General features: G+C 39.8%; 1 protein-coding gene across 1 annotated transcript in view; it reads left to right on the forward strand.

Annotated features, from left to right (window-relative positions):
* Window positions 1-20,937, forward strand: part of LOC136864150 (regucalcin) — a 194,704-nt gene that overhangs the window by 136,588 nt on the left and 37,179 nt on the right. Inside the window, exon 5 of the mRNA XM_067140793.2 lies at window positions 18,162-18,274. Within this exon, the coding sequence (XP_066996894.2) occupies window positions 18,162-18,274 (113 nt within the window). The remainder of the gene's footprint in view (window positions 1-18,161; window positions 18,275-20,937) is intronic.

A 20,937-nucleotide genomic window follows, 5' to 3' on the forward strand; every position in this document is an offset into this window, starting at 1 on the left:
AGTTCGATGGCTCTGTGCTCTGACCGGCCAACCGGGCAGAGGAGGGATGACTGCGGCTCTGGCGTGGTTCTACACCTCTGTATTCAGGAGGCGGAGAAGGGCTGGTTCCCACCGTCGGCTGTCCCGAGAATGCATTTCCGTGGTTTTCCATTCTCCTGCACTAAGGCGATTGCCGGGAGAGTTCCTCGTGTAGGCCACGGCCGCCAACCTCCTCACCTTCTCAGAACATCTTTTCACCGTATCAAAATCTCCCTGGCCTGAAAGATGGCGTTACTGCTTAGGAGGCCCGCCGTCCCCTTCAGGGTCGGAATGAAAACATTTTAGTAGTAGTACTAGTAATGATATAACATAGAGCCTGAAAGGCTGTGGGAAACAAAGTCCCAACACAATTTTTTAAACACGTATTTCTTTGCTCTCCCAGCATCACTCAGTAGAAGTCCAGATGGTCGGGAGCAAACAAGAGTGTGTAACACACGCAGCGAGGCAAAGTCCCTCCATACCACACCGGAGTCGAAAGTGTACCGAGTTCCAAGTGGAGTGGATGGCATTATATAGTAACTCGATGGCAAAGCACTAGGAAAATACGAAGAATCAAGTTCATTCCAGAATATGACATTAAATTGACGTCTGAATGACTTGGCGAACAGCTGAGTTGACAGGCTGAGCATTTTTGTATTTTAAAATTGATGTGGCAAAAGGAAGTAAGGAAAAATAAAACAAACATTAACGTAAATAATGAAGGATAAGAGACATTCTTTATTTAAAAATTTGACGATTGTGTACAATTATTTCCCCACAAAGTAAACAACAATTCTCGACATATTTCTCTCTCTGAACCTTATTCTTATATAGTCCCATTAGTCACTCTTCTCTATTTGGAAGCCTTTCTTTCTTAATTGACAATTTTTGGATAATTTAACAGAATTCGAATAACGTCCCTTTAGTCTTACATTCTGCCATAATCACTTGCTTCTCAATATCTTTCACTCTAATCGTTACTTTCATGCACCATTTCTTGTCTTTGTTCTGAACCTTTTTATCGCAGTATTTTCCTATTCTATCAAGCATCATATTAACTTTCGTTAATCAGCAATCATCAGTTGAATGTTTCACCTGGTGTTGGTATGCTAAATTCAACATTTCCATTCATTTTTCGCTTCTTAATCCCAATCAATATCTGCTTGGACACTTGGATACTTACATCTTCATGTAGTATTCTGACTCCGCTATTAGCTGTATATTCCGGCAAACCCATTTTGGAAAATGAAGGGAAGGAGGATAGGACATGCTCATGTCTGAACAATAGAGACATTCCTGGCCTGGCTTTCGCAGACGACATCCTTCTGCTGTTATTGACTCCAGTCGGTATGCAAAATAGTATCAAGAACGCTGCTGAATATTGCAGGAATTGGAATTTGAAAATTAACATTAAGAAACAAAACTAATGATTAGTAAACAGGGGAATAAATGAAAGAAAAATGAAGAGTGGTGGTTAGAAGGCGTAGAACTTGAAGTGGCAAATAAAATAGAATACTTAGTTATTATAACATCAAACAGGATGTAGAATCAACAAATAAAATGTAAGGGTTAGCCGCTCTATCTGGCATGGTGTGTTTGGAAATGGAGATGCCAAACACTGACTATAAGCTACATAACAATATTTTAAATGCTCTTGTGATAAGCTCCACAGACAAAGAATTAGTCACCCCTGGAGAAATCATTACAAGCATAATTTAATACCGTGTAACTCCGCCTCTGGATTTGACAACCGCCTGGATTCGGTTAGGAAGTGTGACCACAAGGTTGTGCAGGTTGTGCTGAGGATTTGATCGCGCATTTCTAACAAATTGCGAAGATGCTGATGTCGGCATTTTACCCGCTGTTCCAACATGTCCCACGGATTTTCAGTGGGTATCAAGTCACTTGAATTTTCAGGCCAATCGGGAAGTAATAGGGTGGGGGAGTGTTCATTGAACCAGTCGCATATGCGTCCAGCCCGATGAACTTCACTGTCGTCGTCTTGAAAAATCGGGGCATAAATAGTATAGACATCATGCAGATGTTGACTGAACGGCAACACCTGATCATCCAGAATCTTTAAACAAACGTGCTGGTTCATGTTAGTGGTCACCTCAGTGAGCGGGCCCTATCCATGATACGTGGAACACCCCCAAAACATCACGGACCCCACCTCCGGCTTGAACCTGATCTTGCTCACATCCAGGATGAAATGCTTCGTTTGGCCTTCGGTGCACTCAACGACGTGCGTAATTGGAGTACAGCCAAAAACGTGATTCCTCAGACCACATTACGTTCCTCCAGTCACCTACTGTCCACGTTCGATGATTTCTAGCCCATTGAAGACGCGCAGCTTTATATGTCTGGGTGAGCAATGGCCTCTTGCGAGGTGACCGAATCCAAATGTTCATTGCATGCAATTCCCGTCGCCATGTTCTCTTGCTAACAGGTCCGGATGGATCTCCATTCGCTGAATGCAGCAATTTCCGTCGGTTTTGGAAGCGATTTTGTTTCACAAGCTGTGAAACTTGTCTCTGGTCCTTGTCAGTTTGATCTTTTTCCGACCATTATTCTGACGTCGTGTTTCTTGGGCACGTGTAGTACACCACTGTTTGTTGACACATTGTACAGTCGGGTGCGAAACACCAGCAAATCCAGCAACTTCACGCACCGTATGGCCATGGACATGGCCAAATACGATTGCCCTTTTGCCAGTCTGTCACATCCTTACATTTACACATGTTGACGAACACTGTCCGCTCGAAACTTCAATGTCTCACTGATCGGTACTGCCTTATGCTCACGTAGAGGCAGTGCGGGTGCGGTTGAGCACGGGACTAGTTCACTGCGCCATTTTTACAGACATAAAGATCCACCTGTGTGTGCGCACTAGGTTGACTTTTTGACCGGTAAAAATTTTTCAAGAGCATTTTATGGGGCAGAAATATGGGATATTGAAGTAGATAAAAAGAACTAGATGTAATTACTACTAAATTCTGCAAAATAATTACATTGAAGTAGTGATTGTGCATTTATCTTCTTTGAACACTCAGGTTCTCTCTCGTCTGTGAGTAATTTTACTGCTCCAGTTAATGCTAAAGGTTTCACAATGAAGCTATAGGAGTTTGATCCGACCACGTACCACGTCTACGAAACACCCCTTGTACAGTTCGTAGTATACCTACAGGCTATATTTCCATCTGAACCAAACTGTGGCGAAAATACGACTTTTCTGTAGACGGATAATAATAATAAAATAAATAATAATAATAATAATAATAATAATAATAATAAACAAATTTTGAATGAACCGGGGTCCATTTAAGTAAAATTTACGAGGGGGAATGGAAAATGTTGTAACCTGAAGACGACAGCTGGCTGCTGCTGTTCCTTGCTGAGTGAGCTTACCATGTTACGAACAAGGGTAATGAACGGTAAGACTGAACTCAAAACATCAAAATCAAATCATCAATGGTCTGCATTTAGGGCTGCCGCCGGGGTGGCAGGTTCGCTATCAATTGCTTACCTAGCATTTTCTTAAATATTTTCAGAGAACATGGAAACTTATCTCAACGTTGCCCTTGATAACTTATTCCAATCCCTTACTCTTCGACCTATAAATGAGTGTTTGCCCCAATTCGTCCTCTTGAATTCCATTATCTTCATACTATGATATTTCCTACTCTAAAACCCGTCATTGAGGCTTATCCGTTTACTTTTATCATTCCACACCAACTCTCCACTGACATCTCGAAACATACCACAAAGTCGAATATCTCTTCTCCTTACTCCCAAATCTTCCCAGACCAAAGTTTGCAACATTTTCATAACACTTCTTCTTTGTCTGAAAAAATCCAGAACAAACCATGCTGTTTTCCTTTGAATTGTTTTGAGTTCTCGTATCAAGAAGTCCTGGTAAGGGTACCATACACTAGAACCACACTCTAGTTGGGGTCCCACCCGAGACGCAAACGCCATCTCTTTTACATCCTTACTACAACACCTAAAAACTCTCGTAACCATGTGAAGAGATCTCGTTAATATTATTACCCCAATGATGATCATTCCTTATATTACCTCACAGGTGTTCCCGATTGAGATATTAACATCTCATCAAAACAGCAATTAAAACTGAGAGGACTTTTACTCTTGGTGAAACTTACAGCTTGATTTTTCAGCCCATGTACATTCATAACATTGTCTGCTGTCCATCTAACTACATAGTTTAAGTAAAATCGACCCTTTACTTTTCTTAATACCGTATATTCAAACAATTTAGGGAAAATATAACATCAAAAATAAGATTGTATGCAGATGATATACTTGTTTATAGGAAAATAAATAACATAGATGATTGTGCAGACTTACAAAGGGACCTTGACAGTATCCAACAATGAGTTGAAGAGAATAATATGAAGATTAATGGAGGCAAATCAATTGTCACAACATATACATACAGGAGCTTAAAAACTGAATTTAAATATACTTTGGATGAGGTAATTGCCCCAAAGGATTGCAAGTGCAAATACTTAGGTGTGCGATTTGAAAGTAATTTGCACTGGAAGGGTCATGTTGATGACATTTTTTTGAAAGCATACAGATCGTTACATGTCATAATGAGGCTACTTAAATGATGCAACAAAGAATTAAAAGAGAAAAGTTACTTAAGTATGGTTCGTCCATTATTGGAATATGCAAACAGTGTTTGGGATCGTCCCCAAGAATACCTATTAAAAGATATAGATAGTGTGCAGAGGAAAGCAGCAAGATTTTTAAAAGGGGATTTCAGGAGAAACAGTAGTGTATCCGAAATGTTAGAGGAACTTGGGTGGGAAGTTTTAAGTAAGCGAAGGGAGAAAACTAGACTTATAGGATTATATAGAGCCTATACAGGAGAGCAAGCATGGGGAAATATCCGTGAGAGACTTCAGTTGGAAAATAATTATTTCGGCAGGGCTGATCTCAAGTACAAAATTAAATGGATTTTAGCAGAAATGGTTGTGGTAAATTTTCCTTCATTGGGTAGAGCGTGAAAGAGTGGAACAGTTTGCCTGGGGAAGTGTTTTATCCTTTTCCAAAATCTGTACAGATATTCAAGAAAAGAATAAATGGCAACCCAGAAAAGAAATGTGAGAGGGCATTCGACCTGTGTAGGTTATAGTAATAAAGAATTTTTGTGAATAAATTAATTCCATCCCCTTGTCTATGGAGACTGGACAGCTGAAGTAGGGGACTGCCTGTAGGGATGATGTACAGTGGGGACATCGGGGCCCCTGGGACTGCTACGGTAGCTGTGAAGGCCATTTAGGAACTTTGAAAAGCAGTGGCAAAAGGGGCTCTGGTTAAGGTTAAGACGCAGCAGGTCGTTATGCACGTTAGGTACCAAAATGGCTTAAAAAAAGCAATGTACATTTAAATCTTATAACAATATTTTATAGTATTTTTGAAGTGATTTCACATACTGTATACGAGTTGATTATGTGTGTAAGCACAGAAGATATTATGAGTAGAATTTTGTAAATAATATAAATTTTATTAAGGATGAGCTGTGTGTTTAATAGAAAAATGGTAATGTAAATTGTATAATACTGTATTTTAGGAAAAATGTCTTCTTTTCTTTTTAACTTAAAATGTAGTTGTTCAGAATAATGTATATTTGTGTATCACTTGCTACTGAGGTACAGACCTCATTTGCAAATAAAGTATTTTGATTTGACGTCCCCCTGCAGTCGCTCACAATCCTGCAACTCATTTACTACTCTATACAGTATCACATCATTCGCAAATAGCCTTATCTGTGATTCCAGTTCTTTACACATATCATTTTATATATAAGAACATATGAAGGTACAACAATACTGCCCTGCGGAATCCCTCTTTTAATTATTAGGGGATCAGATAACGCTTCACCTGCTCTAATCCTCTGAGTTCTATTTTCTAGAAATGTAGCCACCCATTCAACCACTCTTTTGTCGAGTGCAGTACCCTTACCTTTGTAGTAGGGCTGGGCGGATTCTAAAACACATTGCCAGCATTTTTTGTGCTGAGTCCACATCCGAGGTAATTGACCCCGGCCAAGGTCATTGGCCCCATGACGTTACGACCACGTGGTCTTGTTTACAAACAAGGCCACGTGCTCTTGACAGCTGTCAGCTCTCATCTTGACAGATCCTAACCTCACTTTTTGAGCACGCGGGCTTGACTAACCTCACTACTGCCACTGTGACGGGTCCTAACCTCGTGTAATTGTTTTGGCACGGAATTTTGAATGACCATTTGAATGACCAGATTTTGAATGTGTGTGCATGGCTAGCCTCACTGCTGTCATCTTGACAGGTCCTAACCACGTGCTCATGTTGGGGGCGGAATTTAAATGACTGGGCAACCCTAACCTCACAGCTGTCATGTTGACGGGACTTAGCCACGTGAGCTTTTGTGGCACGGAATTTTGAACGACCCTAACCTCACTGCTGTCATCTTGACAGGACTTAGCCATGTAATTTTGTGTCGCGAGGAATTTTGAATAACAGGCGTAAGGATTCGTCGTGCTGACCACATGGCACCTCATAATCTGCAGGCCTTCGGGCTGAGCAGCGGCCGCTTGGTAGGACAAGTCCCTTCGGGGCTGTAGGCCACGAAATTGAAGCTCATTCTAGACCTCGCAAAATAATACTGTTACTATTATTATCATCATTATTAATATTGCCTGCCTCTTACCCGGAGACTCAGGTTCGATTCCCGGCGACGTCAGGGATTTTACCTCAGGGCTAGTTCGAGGCCTACTCAGCCCACGTGATTACAATTAAGGAACTATCTGACTGTGAGATAGCGGCCCCCCGGTCTGGAGAACCAAGAATAACAGCCGTAAGGATTCAAAATCAATCAATACTGATCTGCATTTAGGGCAGTCGCCCAGGTGGCAGATTCCCTATCTGTTGCTTTCCTAGCCTTTTCCGAAATGATTTCAAAGAAAATGGAAATTTATTGAACATCTCCCTTGGTAAGTTATTCCAATCCCTAACTCCCCTTCCTATAAATGAATATTTGCCCCAGTTTGTCCTCTTGAATTCCAACTTTATCTTCATATTGTGATCTTTCCTACTTTTATAGACGCCATTCAAACCTATTCGTCTACTAATGTCATTCCACGCCATCTCTCCGCTGACAGCTCGGAACATACCACTTAGTCGAGCAGCTCTTCTTCTTTCTCTCAATTCTTCCCAACCCAAACATTGCAACATTTTTGTAACGCTACTCTTTTGTCGGAAATCACCCAGAACAAATCGAGCTGCTTTTCTTTGGATTTTTTCCAGTTCTTGAATCAGGTAATCCTGGTGAGGGTCCCATACACTGGAACCATACTCTAGTTGGGGTCTTACCAGAGACTTATATGCACTCTCCTTTACATCCTTACTACAACCCCTAAACACCCTCATAACCATGTGCAGAGATCGGTATCCTTTATTTACAATCCCATTTATGTGATTACCCCAGTGAAGATCTTTCCTTATATTAACACCTAGATACTTACAATGATCCCCAAAAGGAACTTTCACCCCATCAACGCAGTAATTAAAACTGAGAGGATTTTTCCCATTTGTAAAACTCACAACCTGTCTTTTAGCCCCGTTTATCAACATACCATTGCCTGCTGTCCATCTCACAATATTTTCGAGGTCACCTTGCAGTTGCTCACAATCTTGTAACTTATTTATCACTCTACAGAGAATAACATCATCCGATAAAAGCCTTACCTCCGATTCCACTCCTTTACTCATATCATTTATATATATATAAGAAAACATAAAGGTCCGATAACACTGCCCTGAGGAACTCCCCTCTCAACTATTACAGGGTCAGACAAAGCTTCACCTACTCTAACTCTCTGAGATCTATTTTCTAGAAATATAGCAACCCATTCGGTCACTCTTTTGTCTAGTCCAATTGCACTCATTTTTGCCAGTAGTCTCCCATGATCCACCCTATCAAATGCTTTAGACATGTCAATCGCGATACAGTCCATTTGACCTCCAGAATCCAAGATATCGGCTATATCTTGCTGGAATCCTACAAGTTGAGCTTCAGTGGAATAACCTTTCCTAAAACCGAATTGCCTTCTATCGAACCAGTTATTAATTTCACAAACATGTCTAATATAATCAGAAAGAATGCCTTCCCAAAGCTTACATACAATGCATGTCAAACTTACTGGCCTGTAATTTTCAGCTTTATGTCTATCACCCTTTCCTTTATACACAGGGGCTACTATAGCAACTCTCCATTTATCTGGTATAGCTCCTTCGGCCAAACAATAATCAAATAAGTACTTCAGATATGGTACTATATCCCAACCCATTGTCTTTAGTATATCCCCAGAAATCTGATCAATTCCAGCCGCTTTTCTAGTTTTCAACTTTTGTATCTTATTGTAAATGTCATTGTTATCATACGTAAATTTTATTACTTCTTTGGCCGTAGTCTCTTCCTCTATCTCGACATTATCCTTGTAACCAACAATCTTTACATACTGCTAACTGAATACTTCTGCCTTTTGAAGATCCTCACATACACACTCCCCTTGTTCATTAATTATTCCTGGAATGTCCTTCTTGGAACCAGTTTCTGCCTTAAAATACCTATACATACCCTTCCATTTTTCACTAAAATTTGTATGACTGCCAATTATGCTTGCCATTATGTTATCCTTAGCTACTTCTTTGCTAGATTCAATTTTCTAGTAAGTTCCTTCAATTTCTCCTTACTTCCACAACCATTTCTAACTCTATTTCTTTCCAGTCTGCACCTCCTTCTTAGTCTCTTTATTTCTCTATTATAATAAGGTGGGTCTTTACCATTCCTTACCACCCTTAAAGGTACAAACCTGTTTTCGCATTCCTCAACAATTTCTTTAAACCCATCCCAGAGTCTGTTTACAGTTTTATTTACCGTTTTCCACCGATCATAGTTACTTTTTAGAAACTGCCTCATACCTGCTTTATCAGCCATATGGTACTGCCTAACAGTCTTACTTTTAAGACCTTCCTTTCTATCACATTTATTTTTAACTACCACAAAAACAGCTTCGTGAACACTAATACCATCTATTACTTCAGTTTCCCTATAGAGCTCATCTGTTTTTTTCAGCACCACATCCAAAATATGTTTCCCTCTGGTTGGTTCCATCACTTTCTGAATCAGCTGTCCTTCCCATATTAACTTATTTGCCATTTGTTGGGCATGCTTCCTGTCGTTCGCATTTCCTTCCCAATTGACATCTGGCAAATTCAGATCTCCCGCTACAATCACATTTCTTTCCGTGTCGTTTCCCACATAGCTGACTATCCTATCAAATAATTCCGAATTCGCATCAGTGCTACCCTTTCCCGATCTGTACACTCCAAATATATCAAGTTGCCTATTATCTTTAGAAATGAGCCTTACACCTAGAATTTCATGTGTCTCATCTTTAACATTTTCGTAGCTTACAAATTCTTCTTTCACCAGAATGAAAACTCCCCCTCCCACCTTTCCTATCCTATCTCTACGATACACGCTCCAGTGCCGTGAGAAAATTTCTGCATCCATTATATCATTTCTCAGCCATGATTCAACTCCCATTAAAATATATGGTAAATGTATATCTATTAAATTACTTAATTCTATTCCTTTCTTTACAATACTTCTACAGTTCAACACTAACAATTTTATGTCATCCCTACTTGATTTCCAGTTCCCTGTTCCCTTATTACCGCTCCCTAGGCCATCCCGTTTCCCTGAATGTACCTCCCTATTACCCTTCCAAACAAATTTCCTAACTTATATGTACCACTGCGGTTTAAATGAAGGCCATCTGAGCGCAGATCCCTATCTCCTACCCACCCATTAGGATCTAGAAATTTCACTCCCAGTTTCCGACATACCCACTCCATAGTCTCATTTAAATCCCCAATCACCCTCCAGTCAGTATCCCTCCTACACAGTATTCCACTAATAACAATCTCCGCTTTCTTAAACTTCACCCGTGCTGCATTTACCAGATCCCACACATCTCCAACTATGTTGGTACTTATATCAGCTTGCCTTACGTTGTTGGTACCAACGTGAAACACTACCACCTTCTCCTTCCCCTCCTCATTCTCTTCTACTTTCCTCAACATCTGCCTCAACCTAATTCCTGGATAACATTCTACCCTGGTTCCCTTTCCTCCACACACTTTCCCCATGACCAGAGCCTCAACCCTACCCACCTCATTTGATCCCCTCCCCTCCTGGTCAGCCCTATCTTTCCTGATAGCTGCAGAAGCTACTTCCTCCTCCCTTTTCTCCTTCCCATGACCCTGTTCCACCTGTCTTTTCCTATCCTCTACTCTACATTTCCCTTTCCTACCTTTTCCCTTCCTCCTACTTCCACGCATCTCAGCAACAGTTCCCTGTCCCTCATCTTCCCTCTGTTGTTCTACCTGGAGTGACTCGTACCGATTTCGCACAGACACCTGTCCTGAATTCTGATCCTGAATAGAGCCTTTGGCCTGCAATCTCCTTCCCCTTAGAACATTAGACCACCTGTCTTCTACAACTCCTCCCTTTCCTTCCCCTCCCTCTTGTACACCTACTGTAACCTGTACATTGTTTGAGGGAGTCCTATCTTCCTTCCCGTCTTCTGTGAGAATCCTAATTATCTCCCTCAAACTTTCCAACTCCTCCCTCATACCCCTCAATGCCTCACCACACCCACAATAAGTACACTCGCGCTCCTTAGCCATTCTTTACGGGGGGAAATGTTTAAATTAAAAAAATAAAATAACTTATTTGCAAAAAAATAAATGAACGGAGGGATATATTGTCTGGGATAGTACACAACTTGTGCTGACTACACAACACCTCGTAATCTGTAGCCCTTCTGACCGAGCATCGGTCGCTCGGTAGTCCAAGACCCTTTGGGGCTCTAGGCCACACACCATTCAAAATTTAAGGATATTCTAGATCTCGCAAATATAATACTGTTATTATTATCATTGTTCCGAGGTTTCTGTGGAACAGCAGAGGTGAAAGAAGGTGCCGGGGTGAATGGGTCTAACTACAAAGCCGAGATATGAATTAAAATTTCATTAAAGGTTATATTTTCGAATATAGCAAAACTTAACAATTTTCACATAGAATTTCAAAATTCAAAATTTCAAAATTTAACAAATAACAACAAGTCAACAAATAACTGATAATTCAGGTACAAGACCAGGAAAAGCCAAGATACAGAACAATTCTGGGCCTTACGCCCCTCGCTCTTCAATTCTCTTGTGCTCATAGCTCAAATATACCAAGCACAAGACCTTCAAGGGCCGAAAACCCCTTCATTCAAGGAGCACTTGCTCCTAATTACAATATCAAGCCTCCTAGAGGCACTTTTCCAATACTTAAAAGAGCTGACACGCTCTCAGCTTTTCAAGCCTCCTCAAGGCCAAAGCATACTTTACAGTCACTTGCCATCGAGGCACAAATTATACCACTGAAACAAGGGTATCTTGTACCCATTCTACTGGGCCTTAACAGGAAAAGAACAGGTTAAGTGAATGGCCCGCAATACCAAAGGAATGGAGGCGAGTACCTGCACTCCTAAATACACATTTTAAAACCTAAAAGGCACTAGGCAGAAGAAACAGGGGCTATTCCCAAACTATGGAGGTGACTCGTATACTGAATAAATTTAACACATTAAGGAAGAGTAGAAAATCGGTTACTAAACCGTAGTCACATCAAATCCAAATGAATGGGAGCTCGAGAGGGTAAAGCACTCTCTATCCCCGATTTACAGTTAAAGATATATGAAGTTTTTACATAAACTGGAGGAATTTTACAAGTTTATAGACATAGGTTACATGGTAAAGGTTTCGGACCTTCCCCGCGGGTTAAACTGCTGAGCTAGCAAGAAATAAAGATGTTAAGCGGCCATTACCTTACTGAAGAACTGCTGCCTGAAGAAAGGGGCGCTTCCCGCCTCCTGCTACACGTCCATATACTAAGTTAGATGTTGATGAAGTGACCGAGAGACAAGAAAATCAGCAGTTTTTATACCCTCGGGGAAGATTCGAGACCTTTCATGAATAATTAAGACACACTCACAGGCTTTTATTGGCTACAGTACACAGTGACACACAAAATCGAAGAAGACATACGGGATTGGATGAAAATTAATTACAGAATTAATTGATTGGCTAACTTCAAAACTGGCTGAAAGAAAAGATTAATATTGCCAACCCACAAATGAAAGAACGAAATTTATTAATAAGAAAACTTATGAGTACAAAATATCTTCAAGAAAGTCCCCTCACTTCGCACCAGGATGCATGATCATTGTTTTTTAGTAGAGACATCTATGAGAGAATGTCCAAACTTCTTGATAAATCGTAAACAAAAACACGTCGAAATTCACACAGTGACATCTTCAGAGGAAGGGTTTAAGTAGATCCAGTTTTAAGTTCACAGTTTCTCCTGTAGAGGAGTACTTTAAGGCGTAAAATTCGAATGTGCGGCGTAGAGGTGTACCACGCGGTACAATTATTATTATTATTATTATTATTATTATTATTATTATTATTAATAATAATAATAATAATAATAATAATAATAATAATAATAATAATAATAATAATAATATTGTCTGCCTCTTACCCGGAGGCTCCGGGTTTGATTCTCGGCGAGGTCAGTGTTTTTACCTGATTCTAAGAGCTGATTTGAGGTCCACGCTGAGCGGAGGAGACTACACAGAAAAATCCCTCATCTGACCGGGGAATCGAACTCCCGGCTACGAACTATCCCCGTAGATGCAGGTTAAAAGAATTCTAACCTGGCCGGGAAATGATAGGGAGAATGTTACAGAGAAAACGCAGCGGACTGAAGGTATGCGCTGCTTCTACAGAAATTTGAAACTTCCTTTTTCCTGTTGTAAAGAGCAGAGAGACACGTGCGCTAGCAAAGCGGGCACACGCATTCATTTGATAAGAGAACGCGCACACAAGACCACCTCGATGCAGAAATTACATTCATCATTTCAAAACATGAATAAATCCTCTTTTTATTCTTTTACATGAAAGTAAATATATTATGCTACTATAACGTAAGTACAAATAATGCAATCGAAGTGTACATAATTAAAACATGTACATAAAAGCCGTAAACATGCGTGTTTTTTCCGTTCATATCTTCACTACGTTAGAAGATGGTGTTACATAGTCCAATGCGTGTGCTATTGCGTGTGCAATACAATGTCTTTAATAATAGATATTTTATTCATGCACAGTGCCTATGTAATTGTGTGGTCGAAAGAGATTTTATTCTTATTAGGAAGAGGGAGTGTAGGTAGGTCCCTTGTCATTTACAGACATACCCCCTCCAGCATTTGCACAGTAACATCGCTGATCATTTTACCGAGGAGACAGGACAATATCGTCGGAGTGCTGTGTCATACAGTCCCAGCATTTGCTTAATATTTACTTTCGGGTAGTTCGAATCTTAGTCATGTTACCTGTACACACGGCCCTCCTCTTCATTATTACAGCGTTGTAGTTGCACAACTAAGTAAGAGAGTATTCACGAGTTCGATTCCCGGTTAGGACAGGGATGATATTGTTAAAATAGCATTCAGTTATATTAAAAAGTGCAATAATTGTTTAACTAATTCTTTACTGCGGCAGAAGATGCTATTTCGATTCTCCTTATTTACTGTCTTGTAACGATATTCGTTAGAAGATGGTAAGTAACATCACACAAATGAGTAACAAGACAATAGGCTGTTGTGTTAGCTGGAATATTTTCAGATGTTTTAAATTCTAAACGAATATCGACAGGAGATTATTTTTTAGATTTATTATAATAAGAGCAGGCTATAACTGTAATCGGTGCTTTATTTTTAAAATCGTTAGGCAGCAATAGCGGGCGATCTTCTTTCTGATAATACGAATTAAAACTACCATGAAAATTACTTGGGTTGTACCTTTCAGTTACTAATGTCGTCAGTCATGATAATATGTTTACGTGGTTTCGTATTTCAAACCATGCAAATACTAGATTCATTCACTAAGATTTGTCAACATTCCAGTAGACCGTTAAAATTCTTTAGTGTTCAAATCTATAAGCTCCAAATGCTACAATAAAAATGCAGGGTTCTAATTATCAAACACCTGTTGAAAGAGGTGACTCAAAGGGTACCGCCTGAGTAGCCGTTCGAGCTATTCAGCGTGACAGATTTTTTTTTGTGTGACTATGTTCGAATTATAGCCAGATTAGAGATTTTTTCGCGGTATCCCCCTGCCTGTCGTAAGTAGTTACTAAGAGGGTAAAATCATTTTATAAACAAGGTAAGTTAACAGCAGACAATAAATGAATACATTTCCGGTGCCTCTCCCCTACCTCTACCCACACAGCTAAAATCAAGTTTGAACCAGATCTTTTGCGACGAGAAAGCCAGCTCTGTTCCAGCCATTCAGCGTAACAGTGTAATTATATACCATTCTGTGTGTGTGTGTCTCCGCAGCGAGAGGGCGCTGTTCGTAGTTATTTGTTTGTCGGATGGAGACGTAAAGCCTTGTGCTAACCTCACAATGCTATTCAATAGAAAAAGGTGTGTGTGTGTGTGTGTGTGTGTGTGTGTGTGTGTGTGTGTGTGTGTGTGTGTGTGTGTGTGTGTGTGTGTGTGTGTTACTTCCCTCCCCCTTATAACATATTATTTATTTTATCTTTTAGCACCATACGATATGGATGGGCATCTATCTGTCGGATGGGGATGTAAAGCCTTAAGCAGACCTCACGATAACACAGATGTATTTTTGTGAAGGAGGAGGAGTGTTCACAGTTATTTGTCTGTTGGATGGTAACGAAAAGCCTCTAAGATAGTGTAGGGAAGGGGAGATCTAGCAATTCGCAATCAATAGAGGGAACAGGGATCGAATCAATAACTGAAATAGAGATTTCATTTCTTTATTCTGTTAGAGTGAATGTGTGTTTGTAAGCTGGCGAAATAAGGAGTGAGGTAGTTTGCTGTTCAGTTTTAGTGTTCGAATCCATGCATGTAACTGTTTGTTACAAAAAATACATGTATATTTGTAATTATGAGCAAGATAACAACAGACTATGTGTGTTCTAAGCAAGAAATTGTTGCTATCTTGCTCTTAGTAGAGGGCATAGCACAATGCATTTCCGGTCCTCTGTAACAGGATTGAACGCGTACAGATTGCTTGTGTTCTGTCAACATGTTTAGTTCCACAAGGAGAGGAAGGTCATGCTATGACGTCGTCAGATGGAGACGTAAAGCCTTATTACATTATTTATTCTGATCCTCTCATCAGTTATTCTCTACAAACTAGACCGTGGATCGATATCAGATAGCTCTTTAATTGTATTAAGTAACAAAATTGTGATTTTCGTTTTGCTTGAAAATCGTAAAAGTAGATGTACATTACTGTTCATTACATTGTTCATTTTATCTTATTATCTTCCCTGAGTTATAAAGGGCATCCGGAGGAGGAGGAGGAGGGAAGAAATTTAGGGACAGACGATAGAGAGATTTTTAATTCTCGTATTGAACGGAGAGATCTGGGTTCGAATCCATAACCGTAATAGTCATTTTTATTCTGTTACGGTAGCTCTGTGTTTGCGTCATAAATATAATCAAAGTAAGTTTTTCTGTTCAGAACACGAGGGAATGTATGCTCACTATTCAAATCTTTACAAAAACATGTATATATTTGAAATTTATAAGTAAGGTAAGATAACAACAGACTATGTATGTTCTAAATACGAAAAAATTAATGTTCTTGGTAGAGGGCACAGCACAATGTATTTTCGGTCCTCTGTAACAGGATTATTTCGATGGCCTAGAATGAAAACCTCGTATCTCACAAAGTTCTTCCTATCCATTATTTCCCTTAAGGCTGGTTACGCCTCCCAGCCACGCATGAATATGCAGTCCATCAGAACAATGATCGTTGTGTTCTTTATTCCTATGCTGACGTGTGAAGGAAAATGAGCCTTACCGTACCGTGCTATAGGAAAGTATGTCTGCGTGACGTATTTACTAACTCCTAGAGTATAATTTGTATAAGGTTCATTTTCCTGTACTCGTCTGCATAGGAACATAAACCCAACGAACATTGTTCTGATGGACTGCATATCCAAATGTGGCTGGGAGGCGTGACCAGTCTTAAGGGAAATATTGGATAGGAAGAACGTTTTGAGATACGAGCTATTCATTCTAGGCCATCGATTTGTCGACATATTTAGTCTTGTTCAGGTACGAAAAGGAGGGGAGGTTACGCGTTGGATAGAGACGTAAAGCCTTGCGTAAGATGGTGACTCTTACAAGATGGCGTTGGGAAGGGTATCTCACTATGTATGGTTATACCCCTCCATGAGGGCGTCGGGAAGGGGGATCTAGCAAGATGGTGTCGGGAAGGGGCATCTGGCCACCGTGCCCCTCCAAGATAGTGTCGGGGAAGGGGTATACGGCAAAAAGGGCAGCAAGCATTAAAACTAGGGTCCTCTGAGGTTAGGCCCCTCTAAGATGGTATCGAGAAAGGGGTGAGATGGTGATGGGAACGGACATGTCGAGAAGGGCAGCTAGCCTTAAAGTAAACAAGTGAGGTTAGCCATGCACACTTTTTCAAATTCCGCGACAAATAAGTGCACGTGGTTTAGGACCTGTCAAGATGATGGCTGTCAGGTTAGCCACGATCTCTTATTAAAATTCCGCGCCAAACAAGTGCACGTAGTTAGGACCTGTCAAGATGGCAGCAGTGAGGTTACCCACGCTCACTTGTTCAAATTCCGCGCCCACGTGGCCAAGAAAGTAAGGTTAGGACCTGTCAAGATGCAGCTGACAGCTGTCACTTATTTAAATTCCGCGCCCACGTGGCCAAAAAGTAAGGTTAGGACCCGTCAAGATGGCAGCAGTGAGGTTAGCGACGTTCTCTTGTTCAAATTCCGCAATCAACAGAGAGAACAGGGATCGAATCAATAACTGACATAGAGATTTCATTTCTTTATTCTATTAGAGTGAATGGTGACGGGAACGGACATGTCGAGAAGGGCAGCTAGCCTTAAAACTAGCCCTACTACTGGTAATCTCCCATGATCTACCCTGTCAAAAGCCTTGGATAGATTAATAACGATTAAGTCCATGTGATCTCCTGAACCTTAGATATCTGCTATATCTTGCTGGAATCCTGCAAGTTGAGCTTCACAGGCCTAGTTTGTAACTGAATAATGTTGCGCCATATTTGATACATTATCGTAACACTGTCCCTTCATGTCCTTTGTCGGTATGTTTATGGATGAAATTGTGTTAAAAGCGTGTTTCTAGAGTTCAGTTGCTGTGTGCCCGATTACTGAATACAAGTTATGAATTTCTCTATAGGGGTTTCCTGTCTCACAGACGTACCTGAACAGAAGAATAAGCTGATCAGAATTTGCAGTATCAGGAGCTGAATCGACCGTAATCGAGCAATACTTGGATGTCTTAATTTCCTGCAGTATTACCTTCGATGCACTCTCTCGCATTACATCAAATAAATCATAGTAAATTGTTTTTTGACAGATAACTCCTTTTCGCCCTTTCAGTGTTTACCATTTGTTTCGATATGATTCTTCATGTTCTCATCAAATTCACCTATGAGTTCTAAAATTCCCATTAAGTTTCCGTTTTCGTTTGAACGAAACATTTCATTCTCTTTCCTACCATGGAACGTTAACCCATGTACATAAAGAAACTTAATGTCGTTTTACAACAATCAACGTAAAACTTGTTCCCAGTAATCACAACCATGTAAGAGCAAGAAGCATACATTTTTCAAAATGTAACCAATATCAACGGTACATTTTATTTTTCAAGTAGGTCTATGTATTTATGCCGTCGATAAAATTAGCGTTATTCATGTCTACGACATGTCTACCATTGTTAGATAAATGAAGAACAGAGCCAAATTCCCACCAAGTGTGCAGCAGAGACCTTTGAAACATACTTAAATGAGTGATAAAATTAACCAGTCTCAACGAAAATGAAACTGAATTGCAATACATTATAATTAATATAATTTATTAAGTACTATGTGCACTGGTACTTTTTGTAAATAAATTATGTGAATTTTTTGCTACAGGTAATCGGAGAGTAGCTTTCGACTTAAAGGCTCATAACATAAGTGGCTTTCCAGATGGAATGACGATCGACTCAAACAACAATCTGTGGGTGGCGGTATTTGATGGTGCCAAGGTGAATATTTTATTTTCATCTCTCGTTAGAGAGCAGATTCAGTACTCTTGATTAGCTGTTTGGATCTTGTGTAATTAAAAAATTTCAAATGATTTACACACAATCAAATTCACAATTGTTATTTAAGGAAACCACATCACTCAATAAAATCTCTGGAAGGAATGTAAATAAATGAGTAACGCAGGTAGGTATGGTGATTGCAAGGATTATATATATATAAGAATGTTTCAGTATATTCTCCATTAAAGAAGCAAATGAGGCGAGGCAAACAAGACTTATACGCCTCTGAACGTTATCTAAGTGAGGGTCAGTACCAGAGATATTTTGTTACTGATATGTGATTTTTACTTTGCAATAGTGAGAAATAGAATGTATACTTACTTACAAGAAACAAGTAAGGTTCGGAAACATTTGGAAGCTAGTAAGAATGGCGAATACTTGATTTCTATACTTTTGGGAGTTTAGGCGCTGACATTTGCATGTACCGTATAGCATAAAGCTGTCCGATTCTGTACTTTTGAGAGTCCATAATGTTATGTTTAAACAACTATTTAAGGAAACCTATAATACGTATGCATTAAAGGGGTCTTTTCAATTATTTCAATCACAGATTTAACTGGAATTTTCATTGCATTGTGATTAACGTAATATTTGAAAATTTTCAAAGAAATCTTTGCAATATTGCAATGAAGAAAATATGGAGAACCACGAAGAAGTTCACTATCCCAAAGAAACTGTTCAATATCACCAACATTGAACACCACAGTTTTAACTGTGTTGTGGCTTTGGTGTTGGCAACTCGCCTGCCGCATTTCATTTTGCCATTTTCACAGTTGGCAGCGTCTTGCCGCGTCCTTTATTATCGTCAGACAGAATATGGGAATCGGTAGCAGTAGACACATATTGGTGTATCTCTAAAGTTATTGTACATATGTGTAAATGTGTGGTGTTTATTCATGTATAATAAATATGTGAAATCACCTTCAGAGTGATGTATTGTGCCTGCTCGCTTAGAGTCTGGTCCTCCATGTATCAAAATTGTATTTGTGCTCCTATGGAAATTAACTTTGTTATGTGCGTCCGATATGTTGATTCGTCGCTCGCAACATAAAATTTTGGTCCTTCCGGGTCTTGACGAGAATCATTGTGAAGTATGAAGTTAAACAACGTGCAGATTTGAAAATTATGCTAGACACTATAAAATTGTTATCGTCTTGCATTGCTGCTTACAACCGCCATTTTAACATAGCAACGAGCTTGGCGCGAAAAGCATTGTGAACAGTTATTGTATTGAAGCACTAAAACGTTGTGCTTGAGACTTACTACTACGAATGTTTGAATGAGTTATATTGAGATTTCAAAGATGTCTATATTGCTTTGGAACTGTTTTGATATCGCATGTTAACAATCTGCGGAATGTTACTACGTGCTAACGTATCAATTCTTGTGAGCTGTTTACGCCAGTTTCTATCTGATACTATGATGTTCGAGATGTTAACTGCTGCTTGGAATTTGGACTCCGGTGAACATTACGTCGCAGACGTCATTCTTTGGACTTTGGACTTTGGACTTTTCGACTAAGTGGTATGTTCCGAGCTGTCAGCGGAGAGATGGCGTGGAATGACATTAGTAGACGAATAGGTTTGAATGGCGTCTATAAAAGTAGGAAAGATCACAATATGAAGATAAAGTTGGAATTCAAGCGGACAAATTGGGGCAAATATTCATTTATAGGAAGGGAAGTTAGGGATTGGAATAACTTACCAAGGGAGATGTTCAATAAATTTCCAGTTTCTTTGAAATCATTTCGGAAAAGGCTAGGAAAGCAACAGATAGGGAATCTGCCACCTGGGCGACTGCCCTAAATGCAGATCAGTATTGACTGACAGTCACCTTGGCCGTGTGGTTCCAGTGGTATCTAGTGATGATTAATGATACAGCACCGTTATGTACTTTAAGTCTGTTCCATTTGTCTTTATTGATCCTATCTTGACTAAGCTGGACATGCTGCCTAATATCCTAAACCTACTGCTAGCGCTTTCCGAGTATAGAATTATCAGACTTGTCTTGATTTCTCATGGACACTATAAAGTCCCGTAGTAATAATTTGTCGGGCCGCTTTGTGTATTTTGCATATTTTGGGAAGTACGTGACTCATTATACGTTATTTCATGCTTGTTTGCATCTACCTACATCGTAGGGTCCATTCAAATACTGTCACTCATTCTGACAATGCGAAACGAATGCAGTATACTGAGTATAGGGCTTATTGTTAGCATAGACACCATTGTTGTAGTATTCACTTCTGTTATTATCTTGTTCGTAATTGATTACCCGGACTATTCGTCATGGTGTTTGAATCCGAAACAAAGGCTGTTCAGAAACGTGGCCTGCTTAAAAGAGCATTAACTCATCTTGAAAATTACTTGAAGCAAGATAACATCAACCATCACGAACTGATTTCCAGGCAAAACAGGCTGCCAAAATTTGGTAGGAATTCAGTATTTTAGGGCGTATATAGAATGTGAATAAAACTCAAAATCTCGTGAAACTCCCTTTGAAGAGCATGATGAATTTGAAAACAGATATCATGTAATAATTGGTAGGGTTCAAGAATTGCTTCGCTCATTTGAGAGACCCACAAGTCCAAGGAATGCATCCAT

Source organism: Anabrus simplex, chromosome 2 (genome assembly GCF_040414725.1).
Source record: "Anabrus simplex isolate iqAnaSimp1 chromosome 2, ASM4041472v1, whole genome shotgun sequence".
NCBI classification, from domain to species: Eukaryota; Metazoa; Arthropoda; class Insecta; order Orthoptera; family Tettigoniidae; genus Anabrus; species Anabrus simplex.